At 36.2% G+C, this 18091-nt stretch overlaps 2 protein-coding genes across 8 annotated transcripts in view; both read right to left on the reverse strand.

Annotated features, from left to right (window-relative positions):
* The window catches only part of LOC117233351 (epidermal growth factor receptor), a 170580-nt gene extending 169526 nt beyond the window's left edge, over positions 1-1054 (reverse strand). Inside the window, exon 1 of the mRNA XM_033493563.1 lies at positions 245-1054. Coding sequence (XP_033349454.1) covers positions 245-326 — 82 coding nt within the window. The 5' untranslated portion in view covers positions 327-1054. The remainder of the gene's footprint in view (positions 1-244) is intronic.
* Positions 1055-3307: 2253 nt separating this feature from the next.
* LOC117233464 (protein NDRG3) overlaps positions 3308-18091 on the reverse strand; it is a 33950-nt gene continuing 19166 nt past the window's right edge. For 5 of the 7 annotated variants that reach the window (XM_033493801.1, XM_033493799.1, XM_033493798.1 and 2 more), the window contains 7 exons: positions 15805-16004; positions 15126-15246; positions 12355-12643; positions 11330-11599; positions 10834-10918; positions 8414-8458; positions 3308-7179 (listed from right to left, as the gene is read on the reverse strand). In XM_033493801.1, the coding sequence (XP_033349692.1) occupies positions 7034-7179; positions 8414-8458; positions 10834-10918; positions 11330-11599; positions 12355-12643; positions 15126-15246; positions 15805-16000 (1152 nt within the window). In that variant the 5' untranslated portion in view covers positions 16001-16004 and the 3' untranslated portion in view covers positions 3308-7033. Of the gene's footprint in view, positions 7180-8337; positions 8459-10833; positions 10919-11329; positions 11600-12354; positions 12644-15125; positions 15247-15804; positions 16005-18091 lie in introns of all 7 variants that reach the window. The other 2 variants (XR_004493328.1, XM_033493797.1) reach the window with 2 other exon arrangements.

Below are 18091 nucleotides of genomic sequence, written 5' to 3' on the forward strand. Positions count from 1 at the left end.
AATGATTCAACTATATACAGCGTTGTTTATAAATTTACGCTACAAAATAAAAAGAAACTATTTGCCATAAGTAACAGTTACGTGTATCAACTAATTAATACACGTAAATGTCTAGCGTTCGTGTTTTTTAATTTTTTCGCTAAGATATGTTTACGCGCTATGTTTTGATACGGTAATAGGTTCCTATTTCAAAACTTGATATGATTTCTCAGTTGGAAGAGAAAAAAATAAACATTTGACGAACCTCTTTCCTCGATGACGTCGGCCTTGACGACGTACACCAGCACGAGAAGTACGCAAACCCCGAGGATCCTGGCTAGTCTCATCTTTTATCCAGGCCTTTCAATCCAGGAAGAATTCCCCAGGCACCTTCACAATAAAGATCGACGCATATCCACTACACCAGCACCGCACACTTAATAATATCGCACTATATATCACTCCGAATTTTTTTGGACGCCCCCTGAACGATTTAGCGACAACAGGGCGATGGTAAATAGTTCCACATCGAGAATCAAGTGTCATAGAAGTAGTAACAAGTTGCTTATTACGGTATCAGGTGAATTAGACTTCCATCGGAATCTCCTCGTCAGGTCTATATATCAGTCCACTTCAAATAATTCAAAGTCTGCATCGTACTACACACGCTCCGTTTCAGTTCCGCGAATATTCCTCGATTCGAATTACTTATTCGAATTAGGCAAGAAGCACGAAAAATTCGAACCACGTTCAAATTCAAGCGTTTTAAACGCATGCGCGCGTAACGACTCCGTTTTCACCGTGATTTGTTTTGTAACAACACCGGTTGCACACGGGGGAAGAACGATTTCTTAAACACTCTGTGACAAAGACACTGCAATTTCACTGACTCAAATGGACGAAACTCACTCGCGATTTATTCGATGAAAATACATATTCATCGAACGATAATTTAATAAAATTCGACTACCGTATGCGAAGAAATTGGGTTCGATGTAAGAAAGCGCTTGATCGACCACCTTCTCAGGCGTCTCTCGGTGGACAGCCTTACTCCCACGCTGGCCGAGTCAAGAATACGCGCGCCTTGTCAAAGACGAGTCGTGATTCCGTTCGAAGACGGCAGGTGGCGGTAACATTGGGGCCTGACGGACGCTTACGAACAACGCCGATGATCAACGAATCGATAAGCGGCATCGCTGAAAGTGCCTGCATAGATATAAACATCGATTTTTAAATATGTGATTGCAACATGAATAATATTTCATCAAATCATATTGTTAGTGTTTATACGAACCATGTTTATCGACATACCTTAACCTTACATTAATTGTTGACATTACACGATCGATGTAATGTTGTAAAATCGTATTGTACATACAATACGAATAGAAGGATTTACTTGTTTAGTTGTTTAAAAATCACAGATTGTCAGTTAAAATTCAAATGCATCGGGTCATTGTCCATCGAGCCAGGTAAGACATGTCGGCATATACGGGCCTGTCGATTCCTTGAAGACAGTAGTCGTTTGATCGTCGCAAAAATCATCGAGAGACTGGTTTCTCGTCGCCGAGGAACGCATCTAGAGTACGTGTGCACATGCAACTGCGTACCCAAGAGAAAACTTGATACAAAAAGGTTGCGATGAACTACGGTGGAAAGAGAAAATACGTCTACGATCGATTTTCTATCGATTAATTTAAAACGATGTAAGGTTTCTTATCGGATGAAAATAAATAACCGTAAATAATTTTTATCATGTAACATGTATATCTGTAATATTAAATATATTTAAAACAATTTGAAGCACGTGTTAATTTATAAAGATAAATACATTTTTTTCAGTTGGTGTTTTTATTTACATATGTATATCGAGATTTCAATCGAACACAAAGTTCGATATTTGACATTTGGCAGCACTGTATCCAAACAAACGTTTGCGAGGGAGAATAGTAACAAAACGTGTCCGGTGTGAATTAACAATGTATGTTTAGTTGTTAAAATAATGAGTCTAAATAGTGAAAAGTGCAAGCTTAATGATAATTTACCTTTAATTTCAACTATGAAAACATAGGAAAAATCTCGATACTTCGAGATAGAGTGAATAAAGGGCATGTTCTTCGCACGATTTGGATGGAAGAAAAATAGAGATTGCAAATGGAAGGGACTTTTTATCTATACGATATCTTTCAACAGGTAAGTACAAATGAAGTATCCTTATACTTGTCGTGGCAAGTTTTTTCCGATGTACGTGGCACATAATCATACGGTGATGCGATGCAAGTAAGAAAATACTGTCAGTTGAATACCTATATACAATGAAATTCTGATGATTGAAACTTCTGTACGTAGACATTTTCGAAACTTTGGTCATCACGTATTGACAGTCATAGAAGTATTATTAATTAAGTATTTGTTACAAATAATTCCCATGTAACATATTTGAATCTCAATCTTGTTATGACATAACCTTTATTGACATTATTGGTTCAACTTATTGAATTTCTTAATCGTTGTACGTATGTCTAATCCATTATAACTTTCATATGATCGATACGTAGATTGTGAAGTTCGATTATGAAGGAAAGCAACATGGCGATTCACTTTAAGCGAATGTTTCATTCTAATCGAAATATCTATATGATTTTATATGGAAACGAAATATTATCGTTTGATTTGTACATTTTATCCTTCTAAAATCTTTTACAAATGTTTTCATCGCGAATTTCTTTCCCTGTAAGCTCTTTTGCTTCTTTTAAATCGTTATACCAGATCCTCCTGACTCACTGGTTCCCAGATGAGATCCGGGACCCATAATGCGTGTTCTTTTGGCAGTTTTTTCTTGCATGAAAGAAACAAGAAGGAATATGTTTATTATCAAAGATATAAGACGGTAGTAGAGAGCGTGTGTACACGAAAAACACGTTTACGTTCTTTGTCTGTGTGTAAAATATCTTTCGTTAATTTTTCTGTGTTGGCTTTATATGAATGGTAATAACGATATATTTTTTCAACTTAAGAAAAAGATAGATTTTATAATTTACTTACCATGTGACTATCGTAATAAAAAATAATATTCACGCACGTATTTACCTAGATGTTTCGAGAATCATACATATTAATATAAAGAAATATTTCATTGCTTTCCCCCCTTTTTTCATAATTTTTATACTACATCTCTTGGAATAAATAATTTTTTAAAAACAAATGGAATAAACAAATATATTTTTTGTGTAGAAGTTCAGTAACAAGTTAAATAGAAGTTCAGTAATCGAAACATTAATTTGATTCAGAAAGGAAAAGGAAAATTTTATAAGAAAATTTCCGTTTCTTTCTTTTTATGTTCATTTATTATAAATAACAAGATGTATATTCGGTGCGCACGTGTTGTTTAACCTGTATATTTATAGATATACTCAAGCTCCGTCTAAGTTTATTTCGCTTACTGTACTATACCTTGTTTTACTTTGAGTTGTTGTCAGTAATATATTTTTCCGCTACAATCTATTTGATGATACAGCGCGAGGAATTTTTTGGAAATTTGCTTCGGAGGCAAAAGCTCCACGTAGCACCTCAAAGAAAAACATCGCTATCCTCTCGCGAGATTGTAGTGGCGTTTTGATACCGATTTTTTGTGAACGGCCGTGTGCAAATGAATTTTTCTTTAAGCCCTTCGTAACCAACAACCATGTCAGTTTTGCACCCCCTTCGAGCTTTATAGACATTCAATCACCGTTAGCATTTTCAATTAAAGTGCAGATACGATAGAATCCTCAGGATATCGATAAGTTGTTGTTTTCCCCTTTCTTTCTTTTTCATTGAATCATAACGAATATAATATAATTCGTAAATTAATTCGTACTAATGATATGCGTACTCGTGAACATTATCAATGAAAGATTAAAGATTAAGATTAGATCTTGTTGAAAGGTTGTACAATGCGTAATGGTATCACACTTTTCCACGATATGTTCAATCAAATATAATTAATAGGGAAACGTTGTGAGACTTGAACGTTGTGGATCTAATCCGTTCTTGAATGTTTCTATAATGCAGCTCCAAGAGCGACGTGGAAACGAAGGGATTAATAGTAATGTGTCGGTGGTCCTTCGAAGCTACGGTTACTCTTATAGCGCTCGCGGTTTAGCAATGATTAATGCGTGCATACCTTTATTTTCTCAATCCTCTCGAAGAATCGAGCCTGAAAGATCTAATACTAAGCTGTCGACTACAGATCTGTCTTCAATTCGCCGGCCTAAATAACGCGCCATAGGTATACATCTATAATATATTCGCTCTTTTTTTATAAACTCTCTTTTACATGAAACGATTAAACCTTTCGTCCCTCGATACGTCCTTTGTCTCGACTTTCGTCGTGTTTTCGCGCATCTTCTTCTTTTACGACTTTCCGATTAAAATACCGTCGTTCTTTTTTTCTTCGTTAATCGAGAAACGATACTGTATATCTCAGCGACGTGCACAGTACACGCCATTGATGGTCGTAAATGCCGTACTACGAAAATTTTGCCAGGGTTTTGGAATTTCAAAGAAATTTCGTAACTTTTATGTATATCCTTTTTTATCGTGTTCCACAATTTTCGTAGAATCCTCTTTACACAGAGATAATTTCTACGCAACTTATTAACTAATTAAAGAAAAAAATTGAAACTGATTAAAGGACTGGATATGAATTTCACTCGATCGAAATATAAGATATGTAAGAAATTTCGAGCGTCCGCTTCAGATAGCCGAATTCAGCGGAATTTCCAGTGGCGATTATTACCATGAATGTAGCGTATTGCACGCTTTCGTTTTGAAAGGACGCGCGAAAATTGGGAAAATCCGGGACGTACGGGAATCGTAATATATAAAACTAAAGGCGTTGAAACTTTCGAAAGCTACGTACGACATCATGTAGCAGGCACGTCTTATCATATCACGCTAAAGGCTTTAAGAAGCCTGGCAGAACCGTATTGAGGTATCGAACCAGATACTTCTTTTTTATTTAATTTTTTGCGATCTTTATTTCTTTTTTGAACGATTATCTACGTATCCTCGTTCCTATGTATATCACGCGGACGCATGCTTTCATACGCATACGTTCGTTTCCTCTTTTTCTCGGTTTCACATACACACGCTCACATACATACATACATCCTCGCTTCTAATTATTTCTAAACGCTTGAAACTAAGGAAAGGGTGCGAACGGTGCGCGAGCGCAAACAAATGAACGAACGTTTCTTCCGTTGTCGGGCAAGGAAACGTTATTTATTTCATAGGATTTAGCCGTTCGAGGATGTTTAACGCGCGAATATCCTCGGGCAGACTCCCTGTTTTAACACGAAGCACATATCACACGTGCAGGCCTACGAGAATTTTTTTTTATCGAGAGAACACGTACGGTCGTTCGTCACGACCGATTGCTTTAGGCTTTATTTTGTTGCATTCCTCCACTTGAAAAGTGTCCGTGGTTAACGAACAAACGACATCATCGAAGATGTCGACACGTCTAATCTGTCGATACCTACCTTTGTTACCTTGTTTTTCTTTAATTCTCTGCACATCGTGTCAGCGACACGTTCGATTTTGCTCGTAATCGTGTAACGTGTCTTATTGATCGATCGTCGATTTATCGCGAGTAATAAAGCCAGCTCGTCAAATTCGATAAGGATGCATAAGCGACGACGAGGCTCGACGATTTACTCGTGATTCACGGAAAGCTTTTAGTAGGCGCGGCTGGACGGGTTCAAATTTATAAAAAGACATCACGCTTTTTGTTGTCTGTCGATTCGTTTGAATAAACGCGAATATCTGCTCGAATTGTGCGCAATGCTCTTTCCACGAACTTGACTCCCTTGATTCTGCACCTACCAGTCGTTTCTTGCATCTCCTTATGAACACGGAAAGCAATAGTGCGCGCTTCTCTACGATGCAGTGCTACCACACATGTTCATCTTTAGTGCAATTCGATTTTTTTTGCACATCGTTTTGGATAATTATTACTTTTACACTTTTAGAATTATCGATCAAACCGTTCGATCATCGCTACCCTTCGTAATCGATCCATCGTTAAACCATAATTAACGGTCTTTATGTAACCAAGACTAAATTCTTTTTGTCACGCGCATTATACACTGAATACCTTGATCTTGTTCTGTTCAGAACATCGTTACTCTGCTCTGTTATCTTTTCTGTTTCTTTTTCTCATTTTGTTCCTTTGTAAAAGTCGCAGTTAAGTAAAACCATGATTTCGTTGTTTCTGACGTTGTACGAGAACCGTATCTGCGAATAGATGAATACGATGGTTGTTGGCTTTCGATGCGTCAGATGTAATTTGTAATCGCATATTCCTAATCTCAAATTCATCTTATTAAAACGACCGTCGGTAATACGCGATATAATATTCGCTGAAATTTTAAAAAAATACGTTGTTCCGCTGAACAAACATTGCATAGGATTACAACAGTAAAAATTGTCACGTTGTGTGTTGGCAAAAATTGTCTTCAGCTTTTTAAAAGTGAACTCGCGTGTTAATTCCGAATTATATTGAACGTTTAAAAGTGCCGTGGACGATAACCGGCGTAAACGGTGTATTATTGATTCAAACGATAAAATCCTCGTTGCATTTGAAATAAAATCTATCCGACTAACCTAATCTATCGTAAATAGAAAAAAAAAACAAGTGAAACGTGCATTATGGTTGCTACAAAATATCTTGTACCATTGGAAATGTTCATTCCGCTTGTAACTATCTTAGTCTCGTTATAAATAAAAGGGAAGTAGAGTAAACTTAAAACGAATACATCAAAGTAAAAATATGTTTAGAACTAAAAATCGAATAATCGATGTTAGCTTGATAAACGAAAATTAGAAGTTAGAACCACGTTTATCGTTGCTCCGACGAAGCCTCGAAAAAAAAGTCGATGTCCGATTCGATCTGCGTCGTTCTGTTTTTCTTTTTCGTTTTCTTCATTTTCTTTTTCTTTCGAGTTCATTGCATGCTTAGTCATTCGAAAAAAATAACCAATGGTAAATTGTGGAATTTCTCGAGAAAAATTTAACAAACGACTGCCTCCGATATAGGATTCTCGGTGATGTGTATAGTGGCGGTGGGCCAATCGATCTTCTTACTGCAAACATGATTGAGTCCTTCGAGGGAAGCCAGTCTGTAGTCAGCCATTTTCAACGGTGATAGTGGTGCCACTGTAAAGAAAAATAAACGAAAATTCCAGGTCAGAGTAATTGGAGTGCTGAATCACATTTTTCATCCTCGTATCGAGGTTTCTAATACGAAAGTATCCACATGTATGTTCCGTTCGTTCAAAAACAAATAAACTCATCGTATCGTAAATAGAGATAAAAGTCGAAACGTAAAATCGTTGAAAAGGAATGAAACATTTAGCTTGATCGAACGAAGAGATTGAAAAAATAAAGAGGACAGAATAAATAGAAAGGCACACATGCAAAACGAGAAACAAGAAGGGTAGAATCACGTGTGTGTCAGAGTGAAATTGTTTTATGTGCAAGGCATGTGATTCGGCATAATTTGTTGTACGCTATTCTACTGCCCAGTATGTGCGGAGTCTTTCTTTCATTGCACATTTTTATAAATACTATCTGTTAATGTCCCACCATGAGTATATGCTGCTATAAGAAAACAGATTAAATAATTTAAAATTTGAAAACAGCCTAGGTATACTTCCGTTCAAAAGATCGACTTCTACGAGGAAGCGATAGTAAGGTGTCTCTAGAAAGATATTTGATTTATCGTTGATTGATAAAGGCTACTTCATACCAACTACCGATAAGAACAAACAATGATAGAACTCAGTCGATAAAACTTCACCATGATCTTGTGATCCTAGTAAATGAATCCTCATTGCAGTGAAGATTTTTAAGAAATTCGTTAAATAAAAAATTTGTCGAATAAATATATGAAAATGCAATGCAATCTTGAACTAATCCTCTCGCTGTAACTCTTCATATACGTTTCAAAGCAATTGTAAAAATGTTTTTGTCGATATTCTATAGTTTCATCGTGCAAAAGCTCAATCGACATTTTATTTCATTCAAAAACAAACAGCGAGAGGGATGACGATTCTAAGATGTATCTACAAAATGTATCAAAATTCATGAAATGCACGAGAGTTTAGTAAGTCCGAAGACATAAACCCACGACATCTGCAGCCCAAAAAAAGTTAGCATTGTTTAACAGAATGAACAGTAGTTAGTTGCCTTTTGATAATCCTTCATAGACAGAGAAGACAGAAATAGAGAGAATATACCCGAGGTTGTCCATGATATTGTTAGTACATCATCGTCGGTTAATACCTCCCGATAAAAGTTTGAATTCCGACTTACTTAACACATAGACGTGGCCTAACTGACCAACTGCGCGCTTGACTCCTTGCGGCCTTCAATTCCTAATTACAATTACCTTCGGGTGTTGTCGGCGTCATGGGCTTCCGCGGGGATCTCACCACTAAAAGGCATAAAAAAAACAAATTCTCTTTAAAACATTCAAAAAACGGAACAGATCATAACGTAGCGTAGCCATAGCGAATATTATCATAATTTTTTTTTATTCTCATTGAAAAAAATCATTCTTAGGTGCGATGCATCGCTAGGCCGATTGTCGTGTACTGATACATTTAAATAATAAAAATTAAGCACCGATTAGATCGCGACTAGCGTCCATGTTCATCTTCTTTCGTGCAGTCAGAGAAATTGTTATTCGAATGAAATGGACGCGAGTCGCAAAGAAACGCTTTGGCTATTTACATTGCAAAGTAAGTGTCAAATTCGCTTCTTCTTAAAAAAGAAATTATCAATCAAATAAATCGTTTGATCGGAAATTCTAATGCTACTTCATAACAGTTTACGAGCCATTCGAACAGTAAAAGCGTAAATTCTTGCCGATATTTATTAAAGTACTTTCAGAACAATATACGTTGTATATTTTCTGTCTAAACTACTTGAACGATAGCGTGATCCTTAGCACTGGCAGAAATTGAGAAGCAAAACAAAATAGCCAAAAAGCTGACACTACTTTACTGACTACTTCAGTTGAGCACTAGGTATTAGTATATACGTACCACTCGATCGATCCGAGACGCGTGGGAAATAAAGGCGCAAGTCGGTGAACATGTATTTTTTTTCTTATTTGCCTTCGATAATCATTTCTTTTTTTTTTTTTTTTTTTCTTAAGCTCTCAAATAAATGACAAATGGTGGTGAGACTAAAGTGATGAATTCAACGTAATCCTTTTTCAAACCTCTTTTTATTTATCAAGTCGAGCCAGTGGCTTTCCAACGAAGGAAAGTACATGATCGAAGACGTTGTTAAATCTCGATGTAGCAAGGATGCTGGTGAGATCGTTAGACAGAGAGAGAGAAAGAGAGAGAGATAGAGAGAGAGAGAGAGAGAGAGATCAAAATGGTTTATTCGATGCGATGGTTTAAATAAAAAGCAATTTGAGAATTATTTTTTGAAGAGATTTAAAACGTTTCACGTAATCGATCCTTAATGCATCAAGGATTAACAACATCTTGGCATCGCGCCATTCGTACAACATGAAAACTCTATTCGTATAACAGAGACGATCGTAACAACAACAATTAATTAACGATAATCATCACGATAGGAACAATTAATTAATTTAATTAGAACAACTCGGGCGTACTTGGCTAATATTCGCAGATACCTACCATGTAAAATAAATAATAAATTCATAGTCTTTGTTTTAAGCGAATCGATAATGTAAAAAGGAGTTGGATAATAATTAGAAGGAATAGGCGAGGCGTATAGTCATCGGCGAAGTACTGTATTCACGCGATAAATACACCTTATTTCTTTCTGTTCTGTTGCATATTAACTGGGCGATAGTAGTGGTAAAAGCGTTGTGTTATGTGATAAGTGCCATCGTGTTTCTGTGATCAAGAAGCCAAAAAGAATAATAAACTTCAATTACTCGCGTAATTAGCGTTAATCGTTTAAAGGGGTGATAACACATTTTGTATTCGCTTATTATGCGTTTTCAATGAAGCGATAAAAATATTTACGATATTGGCGAACGTCAAGTTACTTCGAATATGATTGCACGATAGATAACGTCTACGTCAGAAAGAGAAAAGTCTGCGACAAAATCGTTTCTATTTAAAGGTGGGGGAACAGAAACAACGTTGCTCGCTACAGCTAAATGCAGCTTAAACCGACTTCCGCACCAGTCTAGCGAGTTCCAAGGCAAAGTGGTCGAGGATGACTTCATTTACAAGCGTTACTTCGTTATTGGATCGCATACTACCGGAGTCGGGAACGTCGCGATGAGAGATTATCCGTTCGGTCAGCTTATCATAAAACGTTTCTTTCGTTTTTGTATATAACTCGTTAGTTGTGTTGGCTTTTATTCGGGTATACGTGTATATAGGCCAAAAATACCGATACTCGTCAAATTGTAGCAATCGATTGAACGAACTTAAGCCTACGAATATTCACGATTTACGACACTTGCGTTCTCATTTCCGCGTATCGTTACGCAAGAGAGCACGCGAACGTCTTCATGAAATCATTAACGCTAATCCATTGTTTGGAATGTTAAACAACCAATAATGTTGTCTCTTATTTACGTGTCGTAAAGGTTGTAAAGAACGAGCATTAACTCGAATTTTACTACCAGTTTTATTTTAACATATCAATCAATGGGAACTAGTATTAGTTTTATCAGGCGGTCGCGTGCTCTTTTGCAAAATAGCATGGCGCGAGCGAAATTCGTTTATACCGATGAAGATCGATGAGAATAACCATTTGACAATTTGATAATTAAGGTCTAAAGCGTGGTTCGTCAGGGCGCTCACTTACCATATCCTTCGCCCTGCAGAAACAGTCGGAAAGCCTCGCTTACTTTGCCCGGTTGCTCCTCCAGTACCATTCCGCAATCAGAAATCTGTCAATTGGACAAATTAAATTAGTTGGTATTATCTAGTTAACGATATAGCTAATCTCTTTCACTGTTACATCTAACGTTGCGACAGTATTCATAGTAGCAAAGGAACAATGATAATCCATGTAAAAGGATATTAATGTTCTTTGTAAAAATATTTTCCATTTGAATTTCCATTAACAGTAGTAGGTATGCGAAATAGCATAATAGTAAAAAAAGATATTATATTTGTGTACATTTGAATTATTTTGCTAAAAATAATTCGCAATTAAAAGTTCATTGAGAAAACGTTATCAGGCGAATTTTAAGTCAAGTTCACGAAATTCCTGATGAAAGCTCTCTCCGCGGAATTAAACTCCAAATGTGTACAGTCTCTTAGCACAGAGGGTGATTAATATTGCAAGTGTCTCTTACCTTCATCCAAGAGCTGTTCATCGGATCTAATCGTCCATTTAACGTGACGGTGTCGTCGACGTGTGGGCTCAAAGCACCGGTGATATTCATCACAGGTACACCGAGCGTCAGACCTTCCTTCTTACGCGTCGGGTCTAATTCCCTCGTGATGTTCAGATCTGTACGACGAACGTAGCTGTCGATTAATAGCGCTAGATTCGTTGGATTTACACGACGCTCAAAATAGTTCTTGTACACTTGGACGAGGTCGTGGTTTCTTTCCTCCGTACCCTGAAACAAATTTTATACGTGATACTTCCTGAATCTCTGACTTCTGAATTTTTTTCTTCGTTGTGTCGAATGTTTACACCATAAACACGATCTACTTCCATTATTTTTTTTTTTTTTTTTTACGATACCTACATATATGTGGTAACTCCGTTAAGGAGCTACGTGTTGCATAATAAGAGCGACGGAATTGTCGTTGAACACTGATCCAATTTCCTACGTTGCTTGGAAACACTCGATAGAATAAGCCTTCGGCATACTCGATTCCGTCAATAATTTATCGATCTACGTTTCCGTGTGAACGTTGCTTAAACTAACTTGCCTTGATGAAACTTTGTGGGTCATCCAGGCTATCGCCTATTCTCTTATATACGCGTATCGTGCTATTTCGTGCTAGAAATTTATTGCTAAGACCTTCTCGTTTAATTGATCTGTTCGTCGATATTAGAAAAAAAGGTCTATAATGAATAATATTGGAAAACATATAATTATACATTCTCAACACAATATTAAATTCAACATCAATTTCGTTAGAGCCTATTATCTAATATTTTATTAGATTTACTAGAAATTTACTATTATTACTACTACTAGTAGTAGTAGTAAATAGTAATACTATTTATTATTATTATTTACTATTTATTAGAAAATGAACAGTACCGTCGAGGGATTTGAAAAGTAATAGTCTGCCTCTCTCGTTGAAAGAATGTGTAATTTCTATAGTTAGTGTGTTTAGATATGCGAATGTATGTTCTCACCCTGCCAAAGTGATGCCACATCAGATAGTCCAATACACCCTGGGTCATGCCCTGTGACCTCAAATGACGAACGTTCAGCTTCTGGTAGCCCCATTCGATCCAACCTGCCTGCGTCGACACGCAGTTTATCAAGCACAGAGCATTAACCTTCTCCGGATGAGCAAGTGCGAATCTCGCTAGTATGTTGGCCCCGGCGCCGACTCCAAAACCGATTACGGATTTCAGGCCAAAATAGCCCAGTACGAAGAGCAACTGTTCAGCCAGTTCATCCATGGACGGATAGACGTAACTGTAATACGGAAATAAGATTTAGCGTCTTATTTTTCTTTTATGTTTCGATATAACAAATTTTTCTTTGTAACAATTTGTCTGTTAGATGCGCAGTAAGAAATATTAGGTTTGGATTTGATACAAGAAGGACATTTTATGGGAGTTGTGTTATGTGTCAATGTTTGACACATGCGGTAAGGAAAAGGAATTGGAATTGATGGTACGTGCAAAGCAATTGTTCACTTGACCTTAGGTGGTTATCGTGTGCCAATATTTATCATTGCATGCTACGTGTGAAACGGGATTTACGTTTTCCGTAATACGGTACACGTAGGCAATAAACGTGGGATGTTATTAGTTTCATATCAACAATATAAATTGTTATGTTGATTACATCTACGCTGTAATTAGTGCTGATGTATTTATATTTGCAAATTCTTTCATACAAATACACACTAGTAGGAATATGTAAAATACTTCTAAAAATATGATTAGTTGCCATTATGAAATTATTATTGTAAATAGCCTAAGGAATTTGCAAAATAATATACGAGATGGACTTTATGGACGAGATTACATGGACTTTAAGATGCCAATTTTAAATGATGATCTTGATTCCTCTGACTAAATTACAAAAATCCAATACAATCTCTCGAGTATCACCAAGTCGATCGATCGGAAACAAAATATTCGACTAGATATACTCGTCATCAAGTTTTACGGATTTGGCACGCGAGTGGGAATAGTTCGTATTTGCTGGTTGCATGAAAATCTGCATTGCAGTCTAAATTATTCTGTAACACTCTGTTTAGCTACGTATACGTCCGCCGAGGTGAACCTCGATTGTTTGAGGTCAGGTTAATCGGACGTTGTAGGTAGATAGTGTCAATCTTCCAATTCCACAGTGTAAACGATTCTCAGCGATTGTGTCACGCGGTTTGCGGAATTTTCTTCTTCTTACCGTCAATCGTAACATCGAAACGTATGTGATAGCTCACGAAAGTATTTCGACATTTATCATAGAAAACTTTCGTGTATCATGTGCGTTATATAAAACATTTTGAAATTGTTCGGAATTTTGAGTAGCCGTCCGTTTACGGCTCGGACAGGCCCTATACCTTCTTTAGGAATTTCCGAATTATATGTCTTCCCCGAGCTGTAAACCTAATGACTCTGAGATCAGGCAAAAAACCTCAGTCGGGAAGGCACGAGACCCAGCGGCTGATGGGGAAAATCAGCAACATACTAGGACAGTTCATCATCAGACATCGTACTGTATGGGTGAAATACTTCACTCCCAACAAGATCCTACCATCTCCGTGTTCATAACATCACGCTTTACTTTTATACAATAAATGCAAATACAGTGCTAGATTAGTCTAACATTCGATCTATTAAACCTCCTCCACCTTGAGCGTTAAGTCATTCGAGGTACGCGGTATCGATCGATCGGTTTGACCCGACCGGTTCTTGTTTAGTCGATAATTCGCAACAGAAATTTTACTAACACTATGATGAGATTACGATGATTATACATATTGATCAAGTTTGAAACCAATCTGCAACCAATCTTTTATCATATATCGAAACATTGCTATCAAAACTCTATATAATATCTAATATATTTTATTGTTTCAAATAAAAGCGATCTTATCGCGTAACTTCGTTCTCGTTAAACGACAAGAGCTAGTTCAACGATTGATGACAGAGATCTTCGAATGAATTCCTGATCTAACATTTCCTGATTTCATGAGAAGTTGAATAACGAAACGGCGAACTGCGCAACAGCCGGATAAGATCGAATCCATAGAAATGCAAACGGCGATAGAGGGAAAAGCGTAAGAAAGAATTTGCCGCGCAGGCATGAGGCAAAGGAGAGAGAATCGCTCTTAAGACATGGAGGAATTACCCGCGGTACATGTTAAAGTAGGAACATAGTCGGGGCTTCGACTAATTAGGATGTTAATTAGGTCATTGATTTGCACTAATTGAATTCACTGTCGTCAACTGACGCGCGCGTATCATTCTCTTCAACGATATTTAAATATTCATACGTATAATACGTGCACATATGGTAAACATTGGGAAATCAGCTGTCTCTATTTTTGCTTTTTCGCTTTGTTTCGTCACTGTCAGCCGTGCTGCGCGTTAATTAGCAAACTCGTTACTGCACGTCAAGGGAATCGGTGTTCGAACCTGGTTGATAATTGGAAGTGGTCGCTTATCGACTTTAGGTGTGGCTGCTAGCAATTACTCGTTTGCTGGATCGTGTTCGAAATGGAAAAAGAAATTGGTCCTTTGTATAAATTTTTCATCGACTATTTAGTACGAAAACCTAAAGATTTGCAGCGATTCCAACATTAAAAATTGTATTTATTAAAAAAAAAAAAGATATAAGTTTCACGTTCAAAAGAGTAAAAGTTTGTCAGTGTGAATATTTAGCTGTAATTTTATAACGCGTTTCGAGAAACAAATAAACTTTCTGTAGAAAATGTACTTACTCCTCAGGCAGCGTGGGTGCACCTTCTTCTTGACCCGGTGCATTCACATGATAAACACAGAAGTTTTCGAGTAAAACTCTCATGTCGATGTAATTAAAGAACGCCTGGAAGCTCGATATATCTGAAAATAACGATCCACGTTTTCCTTTAATATCTTCTGCAATCAAAAATCTTATCCATCCGTATCAAATTCACTTAAAATCATTTATCTTTCTTCTCTCGAGCGACGTAGACAAATTTTCGGTCAGATTTTTCACTTTATTTTCCAACAACAACGAAGGACATTTTGAAGAATTTTAATTAATATTACCACATTCCCATATACAGTGCACAGTAATTAGAATACAGCTATTGCTTTTCAAATACAAAGTCAAAAATCTATTTGGGAATATTCCGTAATTTTTCTTTATATTAATCTCTGCTATTTCCAAACGAAGTCTCATTAATACTATTATGGGTAAGATTTTACACTGCTATATCTTTTTTATCTTAGAAATCAGTAAAATCGAACAAATGCAATTAAATGTTTCGTTACTATACGATATTAGACGAAAAATAGAAAAATTATTGTTCGGAGTGGTTAGAAATGATATTAGGATGGTATTAGAACAAAATTCACATGGGGTGAAATTTGATCCATGATAGCCTCTAGAAATAATTAGAAGCATTGATTACTCACAGTTAAGGCCTAAGTCGTGATAAGTAAGAATGGCAGGTTTCGCTCGGTTCCCTTGCACAGCCACCAGCAAACTCCCTTTGTCGGTTTCAACCCTTTCCTCTCGCACAGAACTGTCGTCTCTCGATAGGCATCTTAGCGGAGGAAATTGAAGTTGAATATTTTTCAGTTCAATGTCGTCCATACTATCTGAAGGCATCGTGCTGTGCATGAAAAGAAGTCTCTTAATCCCTTGACTATTTTGCCACAACTAAATCAATCGAGACATTCTTGGCACACGTGCAAACAAAGCACCAAATATTCAAAGTTTGTTGAGTCAGACGAAATTTATACTTCGTTGGTGTTTCTTGAGTTAACTAGGTGTCTTTATCATTGGTAAAATACTGAAACGTGCTTAGTACTCTGTTATCATTCACTTATAAAAGTATCATTCTTATTTGTGATGTACGTTGCGTCATTCTAATTATCTAAATGTAGTTGCTAGACTCTCGGCAATAATTGAAAATGCAATCGTTGGCTTTCTGTTTTTAAGTATCGTAATAGAAATATCTAAAAACATAAATTCTCTTCTACTAGCTTTTTCTTTATGAGAGAAGAAAGAAGATATCTCTATCTTCATGCAGCTCTTGGGGAAAAATAGTCGTATTTTAATAACAGCGAGTGTGTTAAGCATTAAATTAAATGCGCGAACAAGGACGTTTAATAAGGAGGAAATAATCGATAGCCTAGAAAATTCAGTGCTGACTTAACTAAGGGTCGATAGAAAATTGCATAGTGGAAAATTTATGTTGAATCGATACGCATTTTTTCTCGCGTATTTTTTATGCTCACCTGATATCTATATTTGCACACTTTATTTTTAATTTTCTCGAACGCGAAACTACATGCTCGTAATGCAAGTAAAAGACGCTCCTGTTAATATCACATTTTAATCGCTAGACTAATTAGAATACTGTTAGGTTAAACGAAAATAGAAGGAATTACATTCAAATGAGATACGAGAGTGCTAACCCTGAAACTATTGAATATGCAAAAGTTTGCATCGAAATGAAAAGAATCAGCCAGGTGAAGGGAGTTATTCCTTCTTGTTTATTCTCTTTTCATTCGCACTACAGACAAAGTATCATCAAATATTCGCTACGTCAACGTCAGAATATAAAATGTGCCAAGTTGATACTTTCAGCGGATTTGAATGGCTAGTCCTATAGGTTTTTGTCCCTTTCAAAGCGACGTATAAATATTTCGTGAATAAACTTTTGTTTCCCTCTGTTCTTGTGTTTCGGTAGAAATGTTACTTTTATTTGTTATAATTTTCCTTTGCTTACCCATATTAATAAGAAATTTTAAATATTGTAATAATCACAATTATAACAAAATAAAAACGTAGTTTAAGCGAAATAAATATTATTGTTTTTTATCATGTAGTATTATTGCTCTATAATTAATATTCTATCCCTTTCTATTAATTAATACGTAACATGTAACTCAATGTATAGTTCATTAGACAAAAGTATCAGAGCACAGTTAGTCAATGATTTATGATCGCTAACGGAGTAGTAATCGCTACATAATTGCTTTCTAATAACTCTTCGCCATACCGTAATTCACAGAAACGATTTGCGATAGTTCAACGATTAATATTCATTTGACCCATGAATATGTATATGTATTTGTACAAGTACGATCGTGTGATATACATTCGCGCTTAATTAATTAAGTAATTAACCCGAATGTAGCACAGACAGACCACCCTTCCCATATGCCAAAATCCAGGGCAGGATGTGCAGTTTGCGTTACGAATATATGCTCTTTCATCGATATAAACTTTGATCAATTCACGAATATACATCTCACTTATCAATACCAAAGAAACGATGAACATTATCTGAATACGAATTTCAAAATATCGAATTTTCTTATCACAATTACAAATACCTTCTTACGGAATACTATAAATGTACAGTGTACAATGGCTTATGAAAGTATTTCAATAAAAAAAACTTTTTCTAAATACATGTATATATTATGTGTATCGTATAAAAGATTTTGTATGACGTACGATACGATACGATTTCCATCCTATTGATAAAATTTGAAATAAATCCGAAAATGTACATAAAAGTTACAAGATGATTATAACAAACACACAGTTCATAGAGAAGACAAGATTTGACGTCCAAGAAACTGAAAACTTTGATAAAGGTCATTTTTGCTACGAGTCACGCAATTATAATAATCGTACATTTATCTATTATACTGCCGCCCTTAGTTAGAATATTTTATTATTTCG

This window comes from Bombus vosnesenskii, unplaced genomic scaffold (assembly GCF_011952255.1).
Source record: "Bombus vosnesenskii isolate JDL3184/JDL3185 unplaced genomic scaffold, Bvos_JDL3184-5_v1.1 scf7180000013295, whole genome shotgun sequence".
Lineage (NCBI taxonomy): Eukaryota > Metazoa > Arthropoda > Insecta > Hymenoptera > Apidae > Bombus > Bombus vosnesenskii.